General features: G+C 43.8%; 2 protein-coding genes and 1 non-coding gene across 9 annotated transcripts; 1 reads left to right on the forward strand and 2 right to left on the reverse strand.

Moving 5' to 3' along the window:
• Positions 1–145: 145 nt before the first annotated feature.
• On the forward strand, positions 146–4,390 carry FKBP3 (FKBP prolyl isomerase 3; the record flags this gene model as incomplete). Its single annotated transcript, XM_035327606.1, has 5 exons — positions 146–265; positions 385–520; positions 1,519–1,586; positions 3,044–3,141; positions 4,063–4,390. Coding segments are annotated over 5 exons (477 nt in total), but the record flags the coding sequence as incomplete, so codon positions are not given.
• Positions 4,391–4,845: 455 nt separating this feature from the next.
• On the reverse strand, positions 4,846–19,649 carry PRPF39 (pre-mRNA processing factor 39). 7 transcript variants are annotated; one of them, XM_035328552.1, is made up of 14 exons: positions 19,592–19,649; positions 17,696–18,063; positions 16,580–16,705; positions 15,821–15,939; positions 14,936–15,103; positions 14,060–14,225; positions 13,553–13,660; positions 11,284–11,448; positions 10,839–10,965; positions 10,481–10,749; positions 9,717–9,901; positions 8,196–8,270; positions 7,634–7,754; positions 4,846–6,486 (listed from the first exon to the last, which is right to left on the reverse strand). In XM_035328552.1, exons 2-14 carry the CDS (start codon positions 18,029–18,031, stop codon positions 6,433–6,435), a joined length of 2,019 nt encoding a protein of 672 aa, XP_035184443.1. In that variant the 5' UTR covers positions 18,032–18,063; positions 19,592–19,649; the 3' UTR covers positions 4,846–6,432. The 7 variants fall into 7 exon arrangements, with proteins under 7 accessions (XP_035184443.1, XP_035184446.1, XP_035184447.1 ...); XM_035328555.1 differs by lacking the exon at positions 19,592–19,649 and adding an exon at positions 16,067–16,229 and having other exon boundaries at positions 16,333–16,705; positions 17,696–17,718; XM_035328556.1 differs by lacking the exons at positions 17,696–18,063; positions 19,592–19,649 and adding exons at positions 16,067–16,229; positions 16,333–16,401.
• On the reverse strand, positions 10,310–10,395 carry LOC118168719. Its single transcript, XR_004751756.1, has one exon. It is a non-coding gene; the product is annotated as a small nucleolar RNA SNORD127 (small nucleolar RNA).
• Positions 19,650–19,775: the final 126 nt, after the last annotated feature.

The following is a 19,775-nucleotide window of genomic DNA, read 5'->3' on the forward strand; positions in this document are numbered from 1 at the left end:
GGGCCGTGTGGTACCGTACCGGGCTGTACCGGGCCGTACCGGGCCGTATGGTACCGTACCGGGCTGTACCGGGCCGTACCGGGCTGTACCGGGCCGTACCGGGCCGTGTGGTGCCGTACCGGGCCGTGCCGGGCCCTGACGCCGCCGCCCCCCGCAGCGCTTTCGGGGCACGGACGGCGCGGAGCCGGCGGCGGAGCAGGCGAGGCCGGCCAAGGCGGAGGAGGCCAAGGAGAGAGCGGCGAAGCCCGAGGAGGCCCGGGAGGAGGTCGGTGCCGGGGGGGAGTGGGCAGGGGCCGGCCCGGCTCAGCAGCCCCCCACCGCTGCGGCACAGCCGGGCCGGGCCGGGTTCCTGCAGCAGCCCTAACTGCGTGCCCATGACCTCAGGGGCCGCCGAAGTACACCAAGTCCATTCTGAAGAAGGGCGACAAAATCAACTTCCCGAAGAAGGGAGACACCGTGCACTGCTGGTACACGGGGAAGCTCCAGGACGGGACAGTCTTTGACACCAACGTTCAAACAGGTGAGGCCGTGCGTGCTGCGCGCTGGGGTTTTGCTCCAGACGTGCAGAGGAAGGCAGCTGGATTCCTCCAGCAGTCGTGGTCGGCCTGGCCTGACTCCAGAAGCACGGCTTTTGCTGTCGCCTCGCCGGGCCGTCCCTGCATCCACTGCGGTCAGATTTTCCATGAGGGAAGGCAGGGCGTTATTTTAGGGCTGGTGGCTGTAACGTGACACTGCTGCCTCTTGCCAGACCTCGAGTTTCGCATTCTCCAGGCCACAAATAATGTGAAATGCGAGGACTCAATAAGCCCAGAAATTGCTTGGAGGAAGGACGGGTCCTGCTCAGGGAGATGTCCTTATCTACAGAACTCAGGCATCAACAATGAGTTAGATGAGTTAGCTTCCCTAAATATCCGCTAATTGGTGTATTTCTCTAATAAGCCCCCAGGTGTGGAGACACTGGAGCGACACTGGTTTGAAGTAGTCTCTTACTGTATTTACTGCAGAGAAGTATGTTAGAAATTCTCTGAATTCTGATCAGAGGATTCGTGCATACGAAGTCTGAACTGCTAGAAACTGTCCTCCAGCAGCGCTGTTCAACACCGAGAGGAACTGTCATTCAGGGCTGTCATTCACATGCTGCCTGTCATTCATCCTACGTGTTTTAAAATCTTTCTACAGCATTGAGAGCAAAACTGGTTCCCTAATGACTTTTGTTTGTTTGATTCAGTAATGCATTTGTGTCATCTGAAATCTCGTCATTCAGAAATTGCTCTTATGGGTTCAGTGGATCCGTATCTAAAAGGTGCTTGTCAGCTTTAGCTCCTGGTGCACCTTGATCATTGGATAATGCTTTTAGTGCGCAGCACTAAGTTTTTCCCCTAAAAATTTGTCTGTGCTAAAAGTAATATCATAAGAATCGGTTTCTATGTAAAGCGTGATCATAACAGTAAGTTTCAATAGGAGTGTTGCATGTGTTGGAGTGATGTTAAAGCAAATGAAAACACTGCTTTCTTTCAGGTTCAAAGAAGAAAAAAGCTGCCAAGCCTTTAAGTTTCAAAGTTGGCATAGGAAAAGTTATCAGAGGCGTAAGTAAATCATTACTGACTCCCTCAGAATCCAAAAAGAGTTTTCATTCTGCAGGGTTTAGGACTGCGGTGCAGGTTTTGAGCTGTTGTTTCTTGACGAGGTAAAAAGGCACGCTGAAAGCTTTTACGTCAGCAGGATGTAATATTTGTTCATTATGGATGCATCCATCCATCTGCAGTGTCACTGCTCTCGTTAAGTGGTCTAACAACTGCCTGTTCCCAGGACACGTTCAGCCTCTCGCTGTCTCTGTCGTGCTCTGCACAATAGGCAAGATTATCGGGTTCCCGGGGCTCTGCTGCGGGATGCATTGTGTGCTTCACTCGGTCGGAAGATGGGGTTTTGTCAGCATCTCTTTTTATTTGCCTCAGTGCCTCCTCATCTGTAGTTCAGTTCATCCGTTAACTCAGCTGTATGCTGAAACCCCAAATTCTGGTTCCCTCGTGTACTGAACCGAGCTGTTTTGGTGCTGTCATTGCTCTGCTGTAGCCTGCACTGGCTGTTGGGGGTAACGAAGGCAGAATCAGCGTGAGGGGAATACCCAGGCAGACTAAAAGCCCCAAGTAGCAGAGTTCAGCGTGCTGCGGATCCACCCGCTTGTGTAAATCTTAAAGTCACAGAAGCTGGTGTACACCTGGTGTGTCGGGGAGATACCGGCGTATGCACAAAGCAAATGTGCTGCTTGACTCCATCTCGCTGCTGCCGCTGAGCTCGTGGTGGTATTTATTGGTGGCTGCCTGCACAAGATAAGAATACAAGAAGGATCTTATGCCTACCTTTTTTCTATGTAGTCATGCTCATGGCCCTCCGTGCTGCTGCTACGTAGAAAGGCAGCCTTAGGGGCACCACTGGGAAGGGGAGAACGGCCTTGGGCACGTGGCCAGTACTGCGGTGGTTGCCTGGGTTCTTCTTTATTATCGTGACTGAACACTCCTGTGCTTTGTGTGGGTGCCAGGTACACTCCTCAGGCAGTCACAAGACGTGCGTGGCAGCTGTTCGTCGTGTTGATACGATGCTGAACTGATCAGCAGCTTGGGGCAGTGAGTGAGAGTCTTGAAGAGGGACAAGCACTGAAATAAAAGCAGGCTTTGAGAGTCAGCCTTAAGTAAGCACTAATCCACTTCGGAGTGAAATGTGCTCTGAGACTGGATGCTTACATTGAAACAAGCGTGTTGATTTCATCAGTTCAGTAGGAGCTGTACAATGTCAAAGCATGACCCTGAGCTGTGGGGCATGGTCCAGGCTGGTGCGAGAGCAGGGAACATCAGCTGGGGGTAAACCTTTCCTCACGTGGAAAGAATGGAACTGCCCCAGTGTACACCTTGGAGTGGACGAGCGTGCCCAAATTATGTGATATTGCACAGGTCTTCATAGGAGCAAGGTGAAAAAAGCATCTAAAATGTTTGTGGTTTTTAGTGCTTGAAGACTTTGGCTTTGTTTGTCTTTGTTTTGTTTTTAGTGGGATGAAGCTCTCTTGACGATGAGCAAAGGAGAGAAGGCTCAACTGGAAATTGAACCCGAGTGGGCGTACGGCAAGAAAGGGCAGCCTGATGCAAAGTATCCTTTCACAATCAACTACCGACTGCTGTCTTAAGTAATTTGGAAACCCTTGGCAGAAAGAATGATGTGCTTTGCAGACAGGGATAAAATGGGGAAAACATTCACTCACTGCTTATAGCAGGCTTAGGGCGTTAAAGAATATCTTAAGTTTAGTGAGCTGACAGAGCCAACTGCCCCTTTGGAAGAAAACCTCCCGTACAGGTGACTGCATGCCAGGTGATAGAGAAGATAACTTGCTAGTGTTTCCTGCCTCGTTTTTATTTAGTCTAGCTGCTTTTGAATGCTTACCCCTGCAGCACAAATGGAGATGCTAACAAGTGTCATTGAGGTGAGAGGTAAAGTTACCTGCTGCTACTGAGAAGCAGGTGAAGCTTGCCTGGAAGCAGCGGTTCTGGGAAACAATTGAAGGAGGGGTCCCACAGAACACTTTTTTACCAACCCTTCCTGGTGTTTATTAGGAAGAAGGAAAAGGATTATTCTCTCTTCCTCTAACCTTATATCCTGATTTTAAAGTGTTGTCTAAATGTCTAAAACAACCTTCCCCCTCAAAAACCATCCCACACCTTTCTCCCCACTGCGGTACGCCTTCGGACAATCTGACCTCTCAGAGGAAGATGAGTGACTATCCCAAAAACAGAGCCAGCACTCAGGCAGTTAAGGTAAAACTCAGCTGCTCATCCTAAGAGGAACTGGAATAACAAGCAGTATGAATAAAGGCTTATCTGCAGAGCTGGTTCTGCATATCTTGTGACCACCAGTATTGAGCAGCAGCAGTGGCTACTTTGTAAACCCAGTACGTTAACATAGGTCAGGGAAACATCAAACTGGCAAGGAGCAGGTGGTAAATCCCGTAGCTTAGCTTCATAAACACAACTGCGTGCTTTTCTTTTTTAAAGCTTCCTTAACTTGTGCCAACAGGATTCCACCAAACGCAAAACTTTTCTTTGAAGTGGAATTGGTGGATATTGAATGAAGTGAAGATTTTCCTTGCTGCTGGGAATCCATTTGAGCAAGAAAGCTTCTGACAGCTGCAGTTTTGCTCTTGTAACTTCAGGATATAACTACAACTGTGGCCTTGTATCGAAATCAAGTTTGTTTCCCCCAACTGCTGTACAGTAACATACCACTAAAGAAAACGTTGTTTATACTTGCAACTGATTTTACTCTTGTGTACGCTTACCTTAAAACTTCTCTTAGTATGGGGGGAGGGGAGGTGCATGAGTGTCAAGTAAAACTGCTGAAGGAGCAGACCCACCCTGAACCACCATGACTGGGTTTATCGATGCTTCTAGTGCTCAGTAATATTTTACTGGGCTGTATTTACCTCAATACCACGCTCAATGCAAAGCCCTGTGTTTCTCTTTCAGCTTTATCTTTTGTGCAGCTGTTAGGTTTTACAAGAGCACTCACCAGCAGTATTACTTCATCTAAAATATTAGAGGGGAAGACGAAGGTGACTCTTTAAGTAACACCATACATAATTCTTAAATACACATATATATTAGATTTCACCTTTAAATACATTTTGAAGTGTCAGGCATGATACTAACCCCTTCCTAAAAGAGAACTATGTCTGCCTCTAAGTTCCTGAGGTGGTGTTCCTATACTAAAGGTAGATGTTTTTTAAACAAGACAGCTGTAGAACCTGTGGAGTCTGGAATTCTTAGTGTTAATGAGGAAACCCAAGAAAGCTCCAAGAACTACTGAATTCCTTGCTTTTATTACGAAAATGAGAATGATCACTTTGATCAAATGAAAAAAGTTTGCTCACATTGTGTACATGAAAAACTAGATACAAAAATCATCCCAAACACAGTTTGTGCTTCTTAAAAAAAGAACGCAACATCATTTTGCACTGCATTTTAATTTTTGACCCCCCACACAGAATAGAAAAAACATATCACAGCTTTCAAAGGCTGCCATGTTAAGCTGAAGAGTTTCTGTTATAACACTACAAACAAAGTAGTCTCAGATTTGCTCACTGGGGCATAGAAAAAGATCTCACGGTGAAAGCAGGATATGAAGTTTTGCTTGGGAAGGAGAGCAGAACAAGTCAAAGGAGAGCCTTGTCCCTGAACTGGCAGCCAGCCGAGACCTGCTTGTTTCTTACAGCAGCCACTGGGGCTAACGGGAATCACAACTGCTTTTAGGAAAAGTTTGGATTCACTGATTGACTCTGTGGCATTGTATTGGGCTTAGGTGGCAAGACTTGACTAGCGGGGGGCTGCAGGGGTTGCTCCAAGTCAGATAAAAGCCAGTGCCAGCCAAGGCTGAGCCAATGAGCACCAGCTGCACTGCTGTGACAACGTATTTAAGAAAGGCTAAAACACACCGCACAGCAGCTGCAGGAAGAACAAGAGATGTGTGAAATATCTCTGCAGGCCCCACAGTTACTGCGGGAGAGGGCAGGAGGTGCCACAGCAGTTCCCCTGCAGCCCAAGGGGTGCCCTGGCAAAGCAGACGCTGCTGCAGCCTGCAGAGGATCCCGTGCCAGAGCAGGTGGATGTGCCCCAGCACAACCCGCAGCCCCTGGGGGACCCACGCTGTAGCTGCCTGTTCCCAAGGTACAGGCACATGTTGGAGAAGTTCTTGGTGAACTGCAGCCCCAAGGGAACGCCCACAGTGCAGCACTTGGTGAAGGACCACACCCCCTGGGAGGGACCCCCCACTTAAGCAGGGGAAGGTTGCAAGGAGGAAGGAGCAGCAGAGAAGCAGCGTTATGACTGCAAGCCCTATTTGCCATCCCTCTATGCCACTTTGCAGTGGAGAAGGTAGAAGAATTAAGATTGAAGTTGAACCTGGGAAGAAGGGGGATCAGGACAGTGCTTTTAGTTTGATTTTAGTTCTCATTGCCCTACTCTGAATTGGCAAGCAAGCTCCCTGTCCTTACCTCAACCCACAACTTACTAAATCATATCTTCTCCCCTGGCCTGCTGAGGAAAGAGAATGAAAGCACAGCTGGGTGGGCACCTAGTAGTCAGCCCAGGTCAACCCACCCCAGGAATCAGTATGAGACTGAAAACAAATTCTCCAGATAGCTCCATAAGTTAGTGCAGGGAATTAAAAAAAAATGCATTTATAGTAAACTAGAATTGTACAGAGATACCATTTATCAGTTATCAGCACACAAATCTTGCTTCACACATACCCTGTGAACATCAGCTCATTTTACATGCAAAAGAACAAAAAGCAAGTATTACAACAGTTCTTTAACATCCCTAATTTAGAAAAATATATTTTACTCTTTCTTCGTTGAAACTGCACAGTGAATTTCATTCACTCTTCTGATCAAGTTGAAGGAGAATAATACTGTCCGTAATTCCACGCGTTCTGGTAGTTGTACTAGAAAGAGACACATGATAATGTAAGTCAGAACAGCCGCGTTCCTGGAAGGATATCTATTAAGCTATCTATCGTTCCTGAGAGACACATTTAAGTTCACCCCTTTGTAATTTTAATCGCTCTGAACAGACCAGCCACTGTGGTCATACAAGTGTCAACACGCTCCGTGTCACATCCAGAACAATCGTGTCTCACCACCTTTTGTTTGAGGCTTTGCATGCATCCTGCATCTTGATCTGGTATCAGGTGTGGAACAACTCGGGCTGTTCCTCCTCAATGTAATGCCTACAAGCTCTGAACCACCCTACAAAACCTTCTGGAATTCAGTGTTGTTACTGAGGTAAAACTGAAGTCTGGTTTAGATGCAAGTCCATGATCAGATTGTTAACAACAGCCAGTGCAGAAGCAGATACTGTTGCCTGTAATGTTTTTAATTGCTTAAGAAGCACGTGTTTAGAAAGTCTTCAGATACAGGGCAGGTCAAAGTGAACACATTGTGCCTCAAATCCCCTCTTTGGTAACTGCCCTACAGCTCTTCCTCATCATTTCCATTTCAACAGAAGGGAAGGAGAAGATAATGAAAGCATAAACTGTCCGTGTTCACTCTCACAGCAAACCCCACAGGCGAGGAGAGCCACACATCCTGACACTAACCCCTTTAAATCTATCCGTTTGCAGCTAGCAGGAACCATCACTGAGATGGTTCCCATGGTCTCACAGCAACCAGCTGCACCCTACCTCAGCCGACCTTAGGTATTTAGCAGCATACCCCATACTGAGACATTCTAACAACTACTAGTTGGAGAAAGTAACTACGAGAACTCCGTAAGTGGTAACCCAAGGTGACATTCCTGGGCAAAAGGTTGCAGCACAGAACACGTCTGTTGCCCTCTGCCAGCAGCATCCTTCACCTACACTTCCCTTCGCATGAAGGGCTAGGCACCAAGCTGCTAGCATTGCTCCACGCTAGAGAGAAATATTTCACACTTCTGTAATAGAAAGAAAAGCAAGCAACCACAATGAGCTAAGTTTTACTCCAACCTTACCCTGCCAATTTGGCCACAGATAAAGAGCAGTGACAGGGAAAACAACAATTTGCATATATTCAGAACAGGTGTTAGAAGTAGTAACCAAAGCATATACCGACCTGATACCAGGCGTTATAGTTATATGCCGCCTGATTGACCTGCATGTCTCCATCCATCATCTGTGCTGAGGCCATAGTTGGGTCATCCGTGAGCATCTTTTTTTCGTCTGGTTCTTCTGACCTGCAAAGTTATTATACGCTTGTAAATGGTATCTTAAATTAAATTTTGAGAAATGTCTGTGTAAGAAATACGCGAATGGATATGGGTAAGTAATATTTTCCAAGCTGGCATCCTGTCCAAACAGAGTAATGGAATATGATTCAGAAAAAGATGGTAGTATGTGGTGCTCAGAACAACAGTCTGCTTTTGAAATTATACTGGGGCTCCAACTGAGACACCAACAGCACCCACCTCCTTAGAGACTTAGCTACTGTTAACAGTATTTAGTTATTCCTGTGATACATTATTAAAAGTTCACTTCCAATAAATGTTTCCAAGTGTAAGCCAGTAGTATAGCCCTAGCATATACCTTTAAGTGATTAAAAAAGTTATTTTGTTCTAACAGTAGGTTTAAGCTAATATATATTTGACAGAATAACCTCGGGTTAACAGACTTCCTACCCGTTCTCTGCTCTTCTTTTTAAAGAATCCTGCTCCTTTAGAAGTGCTTGATGTTCATCATAAGCATCCAAAAGCCTGAAGAAGACAGAAGAAAAAAATAGCACTTTGTTCACCACTTCCACGCTAACGCTTTAAATAAGCAATTTTAAGAAGTCTAGTTCAAAATGTAAAAATACTAACACATTCTAAAACAAATTCAATCATAATCCATGTTTTTCTCAGTGATTCACAATAGAGATAGGAAAACAAAACAAAGTAATTTGAAGGGTGGATTCCACAATGCAGAGTAAAGAATTTTTTTCAGAAGTGTTAGCTCTAAAATTCCCAACTTTTTGCTCAACTTTTAGCATGCTTCACACAGTTCTTTATAAATGAACATCACAGAGAAGTTTCAGACAACTTGTTTGTGATACAGCTGCTCCTTCCAGTGATTACGTTACTTCACTTAAGTGTTGATGCCATCCATAGGAGCATTGGTATTTAGGAAGCTGCACTTCCTTAAATACTGGAAATGAGCATTACACAAAATTAAAATAATTCTGAAGTTGTACGCACTGCCTTTTCCCAAAGGGTACGGAGAGAACAAACATATCTAACACAGGACAAGAGTTACACTATTCATGTACTAAGTATAACCATACGTTGCTGACTGACAGCATAAGACTAACATTTCCTAACTGAAATTCAAATAGCTAAACATAAAGTTCACTTGCTGCATAAAACAGCTTACAAGGTATCAACTGAAAAATGCTTCTTCTATCAATATTGCTCTTCGTGAGAAGTTTCTTGTACGTATTCTGCCCTCTCATATTATTTGAGAGCTTAAAGCTTCATTTACTTTGGACTGTTTAGGACTCCAAAGTTGCAATGCCCAGCTGCCATGCAAGTCTGAGTTTTCAGAGTCAACATAATTTAAACCTATTTTTAAAAACATACAAAGCAGAAAAACTAACTCACGGTTAAACTTTCCAAGTTAATTAGCTGCAAAATGTAAATAAAAAGAAAACTTATTTTACATTAGAGAATATTAAGATGAAGAAAGGCTATTAGCAATAGAAGTGCAAATTTTACTTAAATATCTGATCCTCCCATGTAAGTGTACAGCACTGTTAACACTTACAAACGTAGAGAAATACCAAAAAAATGCACTGTTGGAAAATCAAGCAGTGACTCACAGGGTACAGAAATATATACTACACCTGTGTCACAGAACACTTCACTTTCTCTTTGAGAGGCATCCCCCTTTAAAGTAAGAAGTTACAGGCAATGGGATTTTGCACTATAAGGCATTAGGTTTCTCAGAAAGAAGGGATAATTTTCTGAAAAGAGATTTCTACTTCAAGATTGTCAAGATAGGACTTTGGTTTAGAAAAACACCTACACCTCAGAGAGCTAGCTGATGACAAAAAAAAACCAACACACAACACTTCATGCACGCAGCTAATGCTACCTCTTCCCTACTACTTTTACAACCACTCTTTTGGAGACCTTAATTTGGCCACTGCACAGATTATATCTTACTTGTTCACATCAGAACCAAAGTCTTCAAGAAATTCCACTTTTCTCTGAGAAAATGTAATCCTCATTTTTATAGACAATTCACCATTAACAGCTTTATCAAAACAACTCAAGATGTTTTCTTCGTTTTGCTTGAGATCACCGCTGTACTCCATTTCAAGTAAGTTGAGATACAGTTTTGTATTTTCCTGCGGAAAAAAAATAAAGTATCGGAAGCTGTAGATCCATCATAATAGGTATTTAACACTGAATGCACGTCTACTGGATGTGTTCTGGAACATAAGCATATGCTAAAACAGTCAACATAAACATCTTGCTCTTATACTGGTGATCTCTGACCTGGTTTATTTCACAAATAGAACAGAAGTCAGCTAACGCTACAGAAACAGATGTGATGTTGAGCTAACAGATAGGGCTGGAGTGTTACAGAGAATGCTTCAAGAACACTGCCTACGTGGTCAATTTTGTTTGCCTTGAAATAGGAACACTCCCAGAACTGTTTATGATTCTAAAGAGGGAAAATGAAGGTGTGAAGCAAGTTATGCATCTGACTAGAGACTTACAAGCTGCAAATTTCCAGCTGAAAGCTGTAAATATGGCAACATCAGTTTAGAGGGACTGGTGTCTCCATGCAGTAATGAAACATTACATACAGTCAAAATACCTGTCATCATTGTTGCCGTATTTATAGAAGTTATAAAAGTGGTTCAGAAAGAAAAAAAATCAGTTTGCTGTATTAAAAACAAAGCCAAAGAGGAAACACATACTTTGTCAATTTCTATGGCTTCTGACAGCACTTTTCTTGCCTTTGGAAGATTTTTCTGTACTTTGAAGAGGTGCCGAGCTAATTTGATGGAATAAAATGACGATTCACTAACTGACTTGGCGTTCCTAATGGCTTCTTCAAGCAGGTGTTCAGCTTCTTCCATGTTTCCATGTCTGCGTTCTAAGCTTACTCTTCGCAAGCGAACCATAGCTAGACCTAGAATACATTCTTCAAATGTTTTCAAGATTCTTCTTGCTTCATCGATATTGCCTAAAACACCAGTGAAGATGCCTTAAAATTTGACACATTCAACAGCTTCTTAAGAACAGAATCCCTCCCAGGAAAAACCTTGCTCTTACCCTGCTGTTCCTCAAAGGCAGCCCACAGCATGTGAACCATTGGTTTCTTGGGAAGATGTATTGTGCAAGCCCTGCTGTAGACATGCCTCACTCCTTCAATACTATGATTCTCCATGTATTTGGCATACTATAGTTGAAAACAGAGCAGAGATTGAATAATATTACAGCTTATATTTGTCTTTAAATACATGACAGAACGATAAAATTCTTTTGTTTAAACCCATTCAGCACCTTTATTGAACCACTAGACTAGTTTCTGTAAGGAAGGACGTAGAGAGGCAACGAAGTTGGCATATGCAGCAGTCAAATCTGGTTGCAAGCAGACCATCTCCTAATGCAACAGATATAGTTATATATGAACAACATTCAACAAGAGTACAAAAGGTTAGTCACTAGATCAATGTATGCAGTCGGTGAGAGATCAGTGGTAAACCACTTCCCTTACCTTAATCCAGAAGTCCTCATAGAGGGCACATGAAATAACACATCTTTCAAAGAGGACCACAACTCGCTCATGAGTTCCATTTTCTATCTCAAATTCTAAGTACTCTTTCCAGTTTTTCAGCTGAGCTTTCTCCAGAGGTTTTACATGAAAGTAAGGCCTCTTTATCTGCAAGAGTGATAGGTTGGCAACGTATGACTAATAAGCATACAACCAAATGGGTTAGAAAATAACCCCACGCCATTCAAGTAATGCCACTGAAATAAGCAGGACTTCGGAGCGTTACCTCATCACCTATTCAAGTCAGTCACGTGGGATAATCCCACTTAGTTGGGAAACACTGCTGACAGTGACATTACACCAATACCTTGTTTACATATAAAGCTTTTTGAGTGCCAGTGTTCAAAGAATTTGAAGAAGAACAAGACAAACAGTTACTACTCCCTTGCAAGCCTCCCATCATAACGTAACAATGACATTATAAACAATTATTGTCCACATACGAATATACAATCGAAGTACTTACCATTGTACTAGTGCACATCCTACAAATTAAGTTCCAAATTTGGTTGAGAAAAACAGCAAGGGAAGACAGGATTGGATAGAACTTCATATGAAATATTTACATTAAGTCGATTATTTAATAGCTAACAAGATTTCATTTTTACTCCTGACAGGAGGAGTTCTGTTGGACAGAGTTCAGAAGGGAAAATTTAAACACTGCTTTGAACTCAACATAGCAAGACATCCTTCCAGAGATCTTTTGCTTTTCTTCTCTTCAGTTTTAATTTTACCTCATTATTCCTCTCCTGTGCATTTCTACCCCCGAGATATCCATTCAAGTCTCCGGAGAATTTTGATAATTAAGCAGAAACATTCAATCCTTCAAGACCACCCAAAACCTAAAGCCCATCATCCCCTTCACATTCCTTACTGAGCTCTACTATGGAATCCAGTAAGGTCTTTGTCTTGATAAATTCACAGATACATTGGTGCCACTTGAATAATAGCAAAGAAGGTCTAAGTGGCTTCCATCACTCCTACCTGACATCAGCTACGTATCTACCTCATTTCTGCCCATTGTAAAGACCTGTATAACTTTGTTTTCCACTCTTTATAGATCCAACATGTTAGTATCTACAGAGCAGATATACTTTTAGTAGAGCAGGTATAGATTCTGGCCAAGAGCAACATAGAAAACCTATCAGAAACAGGTTATTCTGCAGCATGTCTGCAGTTGTAGCATTCTTCAAATCTTCACTAATCTATAGCTTACTGTTTCCTGATCCTGCGAGTATAACAGCTATACTCACATAACCATTCTACACATCAGCATATTTGAGCCTCGCCTCCTCTAGGGACATATTTGGTATCCTTTGCTTCCTTCTAGGACAGGTATCTGGTACAGAAGTGATCCTGCAACACGCAGAGCTAGTAACAACAGCACTTTAGGCTGTTGTGCAACAAGAAAGGGGAGATCGCTTGAGTCTGACTTTGTGCTAGGACTGGTTACAGTGCTGTATTTTTGAGCTCCTTTGGCTTATGAGTTACCCTGCCTACTCTAACAAAGCACAGTAAGTAATGTAACAACAGGCCTGAGACCTGTCCCAACCGTTCAATATGCCATACTCTTTGAAAAGATGATAAATTTAAGACAAGACCAAAGTGTTATGCAATAACATGTTTGCCAAATTGAGAATTAAAAACTCAGGCTGCTTTTAAAAAGTAATTAAGCTTAATTCTACATAGAAAATATTATGATAAACAATTGGCTTAATTACTTCTAACACTTAAATATGGGAGCTGCAGGTTATGATGGCTACTTCTGGAAAACAAAGCTAATTGATTTCAGACTTGAGTGCAATCAAAAAATACACATGCAAACACAAATGTCATTCTCCTTTTAGGATATGCCTACCTTTTCAATTAAAGAAGGGAAGAAGGCAGCAATTCCAGTTATTTTGTAATGCTCCAGATGCATAGTGAATGGCATAGCATTTCATACATGTATATTTAAACACTACTCAGTAAAATAACATTACGCCATCTTGCCTCTCTCCAAATACTGTTTGAAGACTTACGTCCTCAGATGACAGAGTTGACCTCACAAACTGCTTTTTGATAAAAATGGCACAGAAGTAAAGCTAGACCTCTGTTCAAAGCCCCACAGCTTAAACTGTAAGGCCTAACCAATAATCAATATTCCTAATTCCCAGTCTTATGTTCAAAACTCTCACACACGCTGCCTCACATAGAAGAAAAATGAACTTACCCCTTCCTCAAATGTCCACCTCTTACTGACTTCATGTTCATTGTGATTGAACATTTCTTGATGAATCTCAATGATTCTGTGCCTCATGTTTTCTATTTCAGTGATTAGCTAAAACACAATTGTTAGAAAAAATGTAACAGGGAGATACCACAGTGCACTTTAAGATAACAGTTATATAGGCAAAGTAGCACAGATGCACTAAATGCTATACGAAACAGCTTGGGAAGGGAGGGGGGTGTTGCCCCGATGATACCTTGGCTCTTAGCGCAACCCAATTGAATTTGTTTTCTGTGTGAAGTTTTGGTCTCATCTTAACGATGATGAACTCCATTTCTTTGATACCTATGAAAATGCTGGAAGCATATGCTCTACAGACAAAGAGCAGTGATATGCAAACAACTATGTGAACATATCTGCTACAAACATACTAGATTGTCTGCAAATATATACTTCTCTTAGCCACAGATTAGGGCAAGAAATCCCAATGAACTCTCTCTGCACGTGTACCTTAGCAGGGTCAGTTATATCTTCAGTACCGGAGGGCAGATCATCTCCAGCTGACACGTCCTCCCCACTGTGGCCATTCGCAGACGCTAGTTCTCTGCGCAGCTGAACGAACTGCTCCGAAGTTAGAAGTTCTCGTGGCAAATTGGTTTGTACATGGTCTTTAAACCTGAAAAAAAAGAGTTAGAAACAAGTCAACACAAATTTGACCTTTTATGTTTTAATACTCTGCGTAACTAGAACACACAATAAACCCTGCTGGGATTCTGTACTACTTTATCAATCTAGAGCAAAAATGAGCATGCAACTTGTGACAACATGTGCACAAAAGAGACCTCCCACTATTTATCAGATATTCAGAAGCTTTAAATTTGAGAGAGAAAGGAAGGGACAATGAACTTCAATAGTGAAAACAGACCACATAGGTCTGCAGAAATTACAAGGAAGACTGCCGTATAATTTAACCAGAGGTTCCAGATCCCTCTTAACCTCTCCATACTAACGTACAATTCTACTATCTAACACTTAACCAGGTATTTCTATTTGGGTTTCAACAAAATTAATGTTTAACCACAAATGAACATTGCATGAGGAAGTTTTAAAAACTGCTCTTCTGCTTTTTCAAAGACATCCCTGCTTCTGACATTTCAATGCCTTCCTTTATTCCACAGCAGAATTTGTGTTTTAACGTAAAAACATATTCTGAAAATGTGTATCAGTACTTAAAAGTTTGTCAAAGCATATGAGTAAATAAAGGAATATATAAAGCTAAGCAACTATTTCAAGCTGTTCTTAAAAAAGATTTTCACATCTACAGAAATAGGTTTGTGCGTGCTTGAGAAATTCACGGCATTAGCTACTCCTTGGTTTTCTCTTTACCTTTGGAAGTGATGACTGTAGAGCTGTGTTGGAATTCCAAGGATGCGATCATATATGGATGTAACTTCCCTCAGGTTTCCCTGCTCATTTTCCCAGTTTATATACATCTCCCATAGTCTGTCAGAACGGAAGTCTGTCCCAGCGGCTAAGACTGCGTGCTCATAGGCTCTGAAAAGTAATTTACAGTTGATGCTGGATGCGGTGACAGAGCAAGGAAGAGTTCTGGCTTTTGTTTATTTAGAGATCTTGCTTAGAGATTCTAAGTGTCCTCATTTACTTGCAATCCCACAAATTCATTATCTTCTGGGTATCTGTCACAAGACCTCCAGAGATTCAGAGAGTTCACACCTATCCTTTTTTCTCCAGTATTATAATAGAGCAAAAAAAAGATGACAAAAAGCCAGAACACAAGATACTAAAAACATACAGTCTTTAGCACTTTGATCCTGTAAAGAAGCTTCTAAAACTGTTTAACAGATGAAAGATACACACTGGTCATGCGACTGGCTGCCTCAACTTAACTTCAGGTCGAACTGTAGTGCAGCCTCTTACTCAACCAGGACCATTACCAGGAGATGAGGTGAGACATTCTAGAATCACCAAGAAATGAAATCAAAAAACTTTTATGGAGAACCTGCTCCAGCACTGCATACCACCCTAAAGCTTCACAAAGCATTTCTAAGGTGTAAACTGAAGTTCACAACTCATACCACGTTGTAATGTCTACCACTACTTAACAGAATTTAGCTCCATAAACTCCTAAAACTCCTTAAAATAACTACAGGCTGTTATTAGGCAGCCCCTTAGCGTAACTGGATTAAGGTGTTTAAGCTACATAACTATCTGCACGTGCTTCGTGTACCACTAAGGCTGCTTTCTACTTACCCTCGAATCGTATTGTTAGTTTCAGGATCATCAGGGTCCAAGGTGTCTTTTAAGAAGTTTATGTAATGTATCCAAAGGTCAACACTAAGAGGAATTGCCTGAAGCCCTCTGCGATAAACCTATGAAGAGAACATGAACTGTACTTCAAATACTTACGGGTGTCCTAAGAGAGAGGCAACACTGTGTTATCCGGTGAACCTTAGAAATACTAATTACTGGAATTTTGTTTAAATAATCTACCATTACCATTCGGGTGGAGGTTGGATAGAACATGGCAATGTTCTGATCTCCACGTGCAGAGTCTTGATCTTCAAAGCGCAGCGGTCCCTGCATTCTGACCAGGTTGTGTGGGCAGGCTTTGGGGTACAGACCATAGGGCACAGACCCATTAGAGCATCATTGACAGCGTCTGACCAAAAATGCAATAAGATGTAGCAATTGTGACCAGCAAACCAACTATATTGCTTTGAAAATGAGTAATAAATGTAAGTGACAGAAAAGCCCTGCCCTACTTGTTAAGCTGCAGTGTAATACAGAGGCTTGCACTGCAAAGCTTGACAAACTGTAGAGGTTTAACGCACCTGCCAACAAAGAGAAAAAACATTAGCTACAAATGCCACAGAAGTGACAAGTGCAAACAAAATCCCTGCAGACCTGACCACGCATGGCAGGTACTGGCAGCCAAATGACTTGCAGCGCGTTAGTCATTATTTGGCCAACAGGACCAACGGCAATAGCTTCGTCCAGCTACCTACGTACCTCATCCGATTGTTTAATGTTGTCGTGGCGCTTTTCGAGGTCTGCATACTTTTTCCAATATCCATAGCAATATGGATAATGTGTGAAAAACTTGTCAAATGCTTTCCTGGCAGCCGGTAGGTGGTTCTGCAAGAAACACACAATAAAAAGGAGTAAGTTATCTCCAACACGTAGCCTGAAGAACAGAACAAGCATCTAGCTAGCATCTTGTCCAGGAATGACAGCTGCAGGCAGACCACGCAGCCATACAACGCAGTACGCCACCTCATAGACAGACCAAGAGAAGTATAAAAACAGGACAAAAACGATGAAGCTTCCTCAGTAGCCTTTTCCCAGCCACAAAGTTCACAGCTTGGAGACTTCCTTAGACAGAACCATCTTGTTACAGCCTCGCACAAGTTTTGTTTTTCATGAGTTTTCGTGGGCTCAACAAGCAACAGAAGTTCTGTATTCACATATCCTGCAGCGAGAAGTCCCACAAGTCAATCCCATGTTGTGTGAAAAGCTATTCATTCGTTTTTGCTTTTCTGCACGCAGTTAAGAAGAATCGAATGAAAACAACAGACGGGAGGTCACATAGAGCTTATTCTAACTAAAAGCTGAGAAAGGTGATACAAAAGTCAAGTGTGACCAACATGTTTTTACTAATAGTGGATGTGCCCAAGTGCCTAGCTTTCACAAAGCTAGCGAGCATTTTCTGTTTGCATTATAGCTGATTATTCACTACCAAAATCTAACTGCAAAGAGTTATCTCTAGTAAAGAGCAAGTTTTAGCAGGCAGGTTCACCTTTAGAATCCGGAACAAAGTTCTTGTAAGCGTAAAAAAAATCTACATTATTAACATTTTCAAAACAATTATTGTTTTAAAATTGCCTTAAGAATTGTTGCCCTTATTTTGTGATCTCTGCCGACAACACTGATAACAGTGACTGTCTTAAAATTGTATGTATGGAAGCCTGACATACAGTTCTAGATTCCTTACTGGAATAACAGTTGTCTTAGTACGTATCAAAGCCTGATTTACTGCTCTAGGTTTGTTACTGGAATATCTGTTAGTTAATTTGGCTTTGTTTGGTTATTTCTGGAAGACTAAGGAAAAAGGGGACACATACTAACCTCTTGCTCTACGTATTGTAGTAGATATACCCATCCTGTGAAATCCTGGGGATTGTCCTCTACTACTTTCCAGAACTTGTCAAAATCTGGAGGGAAGCCAGCCTCAATATCTGTTGTCTGTAAGCTTTCAATGTTTGGAATTTCACCCTCTTCTTGTGCGTTCTCTTCATTCAAATCAGGGGAACTATCAGGTGATTGTTCCATCTCAGTTACACTCATGATTTCTGTGCTAAAGTCCATATGCTGTTCTTCAGTTGCTGTTTCAGTGCCATCGCCTGTGCTGTCATTGCTTACAGTCGTCGTCTTCTCCTCCTCTGTAGTATCCGAGTTCTCCATGGCTGAGGTGCAAGGTGTCCTGCGGTACTATCCTACGGAAATAAAAATATTCAACATTCCAGCAACAAAGATTCAAGTAGAACTCGGCTGTGAAATATCAGCTGCAACACTAGCAGAAAGTGGCTTTGGGAGTTGTAGCTGCTCCTACTTATAGGGAGGGGACGGGGGAAGCATTTATTCCTAACAGACGTTACTTAAATCCGAAAGCTGCCCACCCTCTCTAATGGCTGCCAAGAGTAGATAGGTCAAGCTACAAAGACAAATAAAGAGCTCGGTGTATTAAGATGTATCCAAGTTTGTTACTTTAAAAACTCTGAATTTGTATTATCTTCCTCTTTTTCTAATGTAAAGAGTGTGGAAGGTTCAGAAAAACCTAAAACATTCACAGAAATAGGGATTTTTATCTAAATGACCAGAGGCAAATTTCTAGTTAAACTAGGAACACAAGCCTGAATGGATTACTCCTAGATTAGATTGAAGAAGCTAATAGTTGAGCAGTTCCCTGATTGTCAACCATTCAGGAGTCTCCCACGTGCTTCATGCATTCCTGTGTTTCATCACATCTGCTTCACTCATGAGTCTCATTCACAGCTAAAACAAAAGTTTGTACCCATCGTTTTACCATACAGAAACAAATCCTTGTGGGTTTCCCAAATAACTATCACAAGGTACTAGTAAGGTGTAAAAGCAAGCCAATACAGTTTTCCTGGGTGAGCCTGTTCATAGTTCTAAAACAGAGAAGGCTAACGAAATTGTTCTTACACATACAAGAGTTTTAAGACCTAAGCTTATTCTGAGACGTGACAGATGTTCTCCACTTCTAGCTGATTCAGGTGATGCGTTCCAGCTCAAAAAATAACTCCAGCTATATCCTCGGATTAGCAGAATGAAAATGGGAAGAGGAAAACAAAAAAGAGGGCGAGTCAGCACGGAGGTGCACGCACACAACATTTCAAGCACAGCCTCCAGGTCTCTTCGGCAGTTTGCTTCCAGCCGATCGCCTTCTGGAACGGCCCGAGGGAAGGGCCGCAGCGCGGGGCTAACCTCCTAACGGCGGGTCTGCCTCGGGAGCGGCGGGGAGGCCCGGGCACGTAGCGCAGGGACGGCCCCGTCCGAGCTCCGCTGACCTCCAGCCGTTTGCCATGGCCGGGACCAACAGCCGCGCCTGCCGATAACCGCGGGCAGCCCCGCAGGCCCAGCGCCCCGCTACCCCCCCCGCGCCGGGCCCCGCACGTGGCAGCGCCCCGGAGGGAACGTCCCCACCCCCCCTAACCCCCACGAGGCCCGAGGCAACGCCGCCGGGCGGCCCTCACAGCGCCCGCCGCCAGGCGCGGCCCTGCCTGCCCCACCCGGCCCGCACCACACGGCCCTCACCGCGCCGGCGGGCCCGGCCGGGCCAGGCCAGGCCAGGCCAGGCCAGGCCAAACCGGGCCGGGCCGGGCCGGGCCGCCCGCCTCGCTCAGTGCAGTCCCAGCCCGGCCCCGCAGCGCAAGGCCCGCTCTTCCCCGCCCCGTCGCCGACCCAGTCCCCGGATCCCGGCCCCGCGCCCCCGTCCCGCACCTGCCGCGGTGCCGCCGTGCCGCGGCCTCCTCCCGCTCCGCCGGCCGCTGGAAGAGCGCGCGGGACGCGCCTGCGCGTTAGGGCCCGCGCCTGCCGCTGCGCCGGCGCCTTCGGCCCTCGCGCCTGCGCAGTGGGCGCCGCTCCCTCGAAACCGCGCCTGCGCACGGAGCGCCGCCTCCCGCCC

Source organism: Oxyura jamaicensis, chromosome 5 (assembly GCF_011077185.1).
Source record: "Oxyura jamaicensis isolate SHBP4307 breed ruddy duck chromosome 5, BPBGC_Ojam_1.0, whole genome shotgun sequence".
Taxonomy (NCBI): domain Eukaryota; kingdom Metazoa; phylum Chordata; class Aves; order Anseriformes; family Anatidae; genus Oxyura; species Oxyura jamaicensis.

What these genes read in the sequence shown, in the direction of transcription:
- PRPF39 (XM_035328552.1), bottom strand. Translation starts at nt 18,031, where the DNA reads ATGGAGAACTCGGATACTACAGAGGAGGAGAAGACGACGACTGTAAGC. An exon ending in ATGAGGACTTCTGGATTAAG is followed by an intron (nt 10,966 to 11,283) that starts GTAAGGGAAGTG and finishes TTTCAACTATAG; the next exon opens with TATGCCAAATACATGGAGAA. An exon ending in ACTATAACGCCTGGTATCAG is followed by an intron (nt 6,487 to 7,633) that starts GTCGGTATATGC and finishes GTCTCTTTCTAG; the next exon opens with TACAACTACCAGAACGCGTG.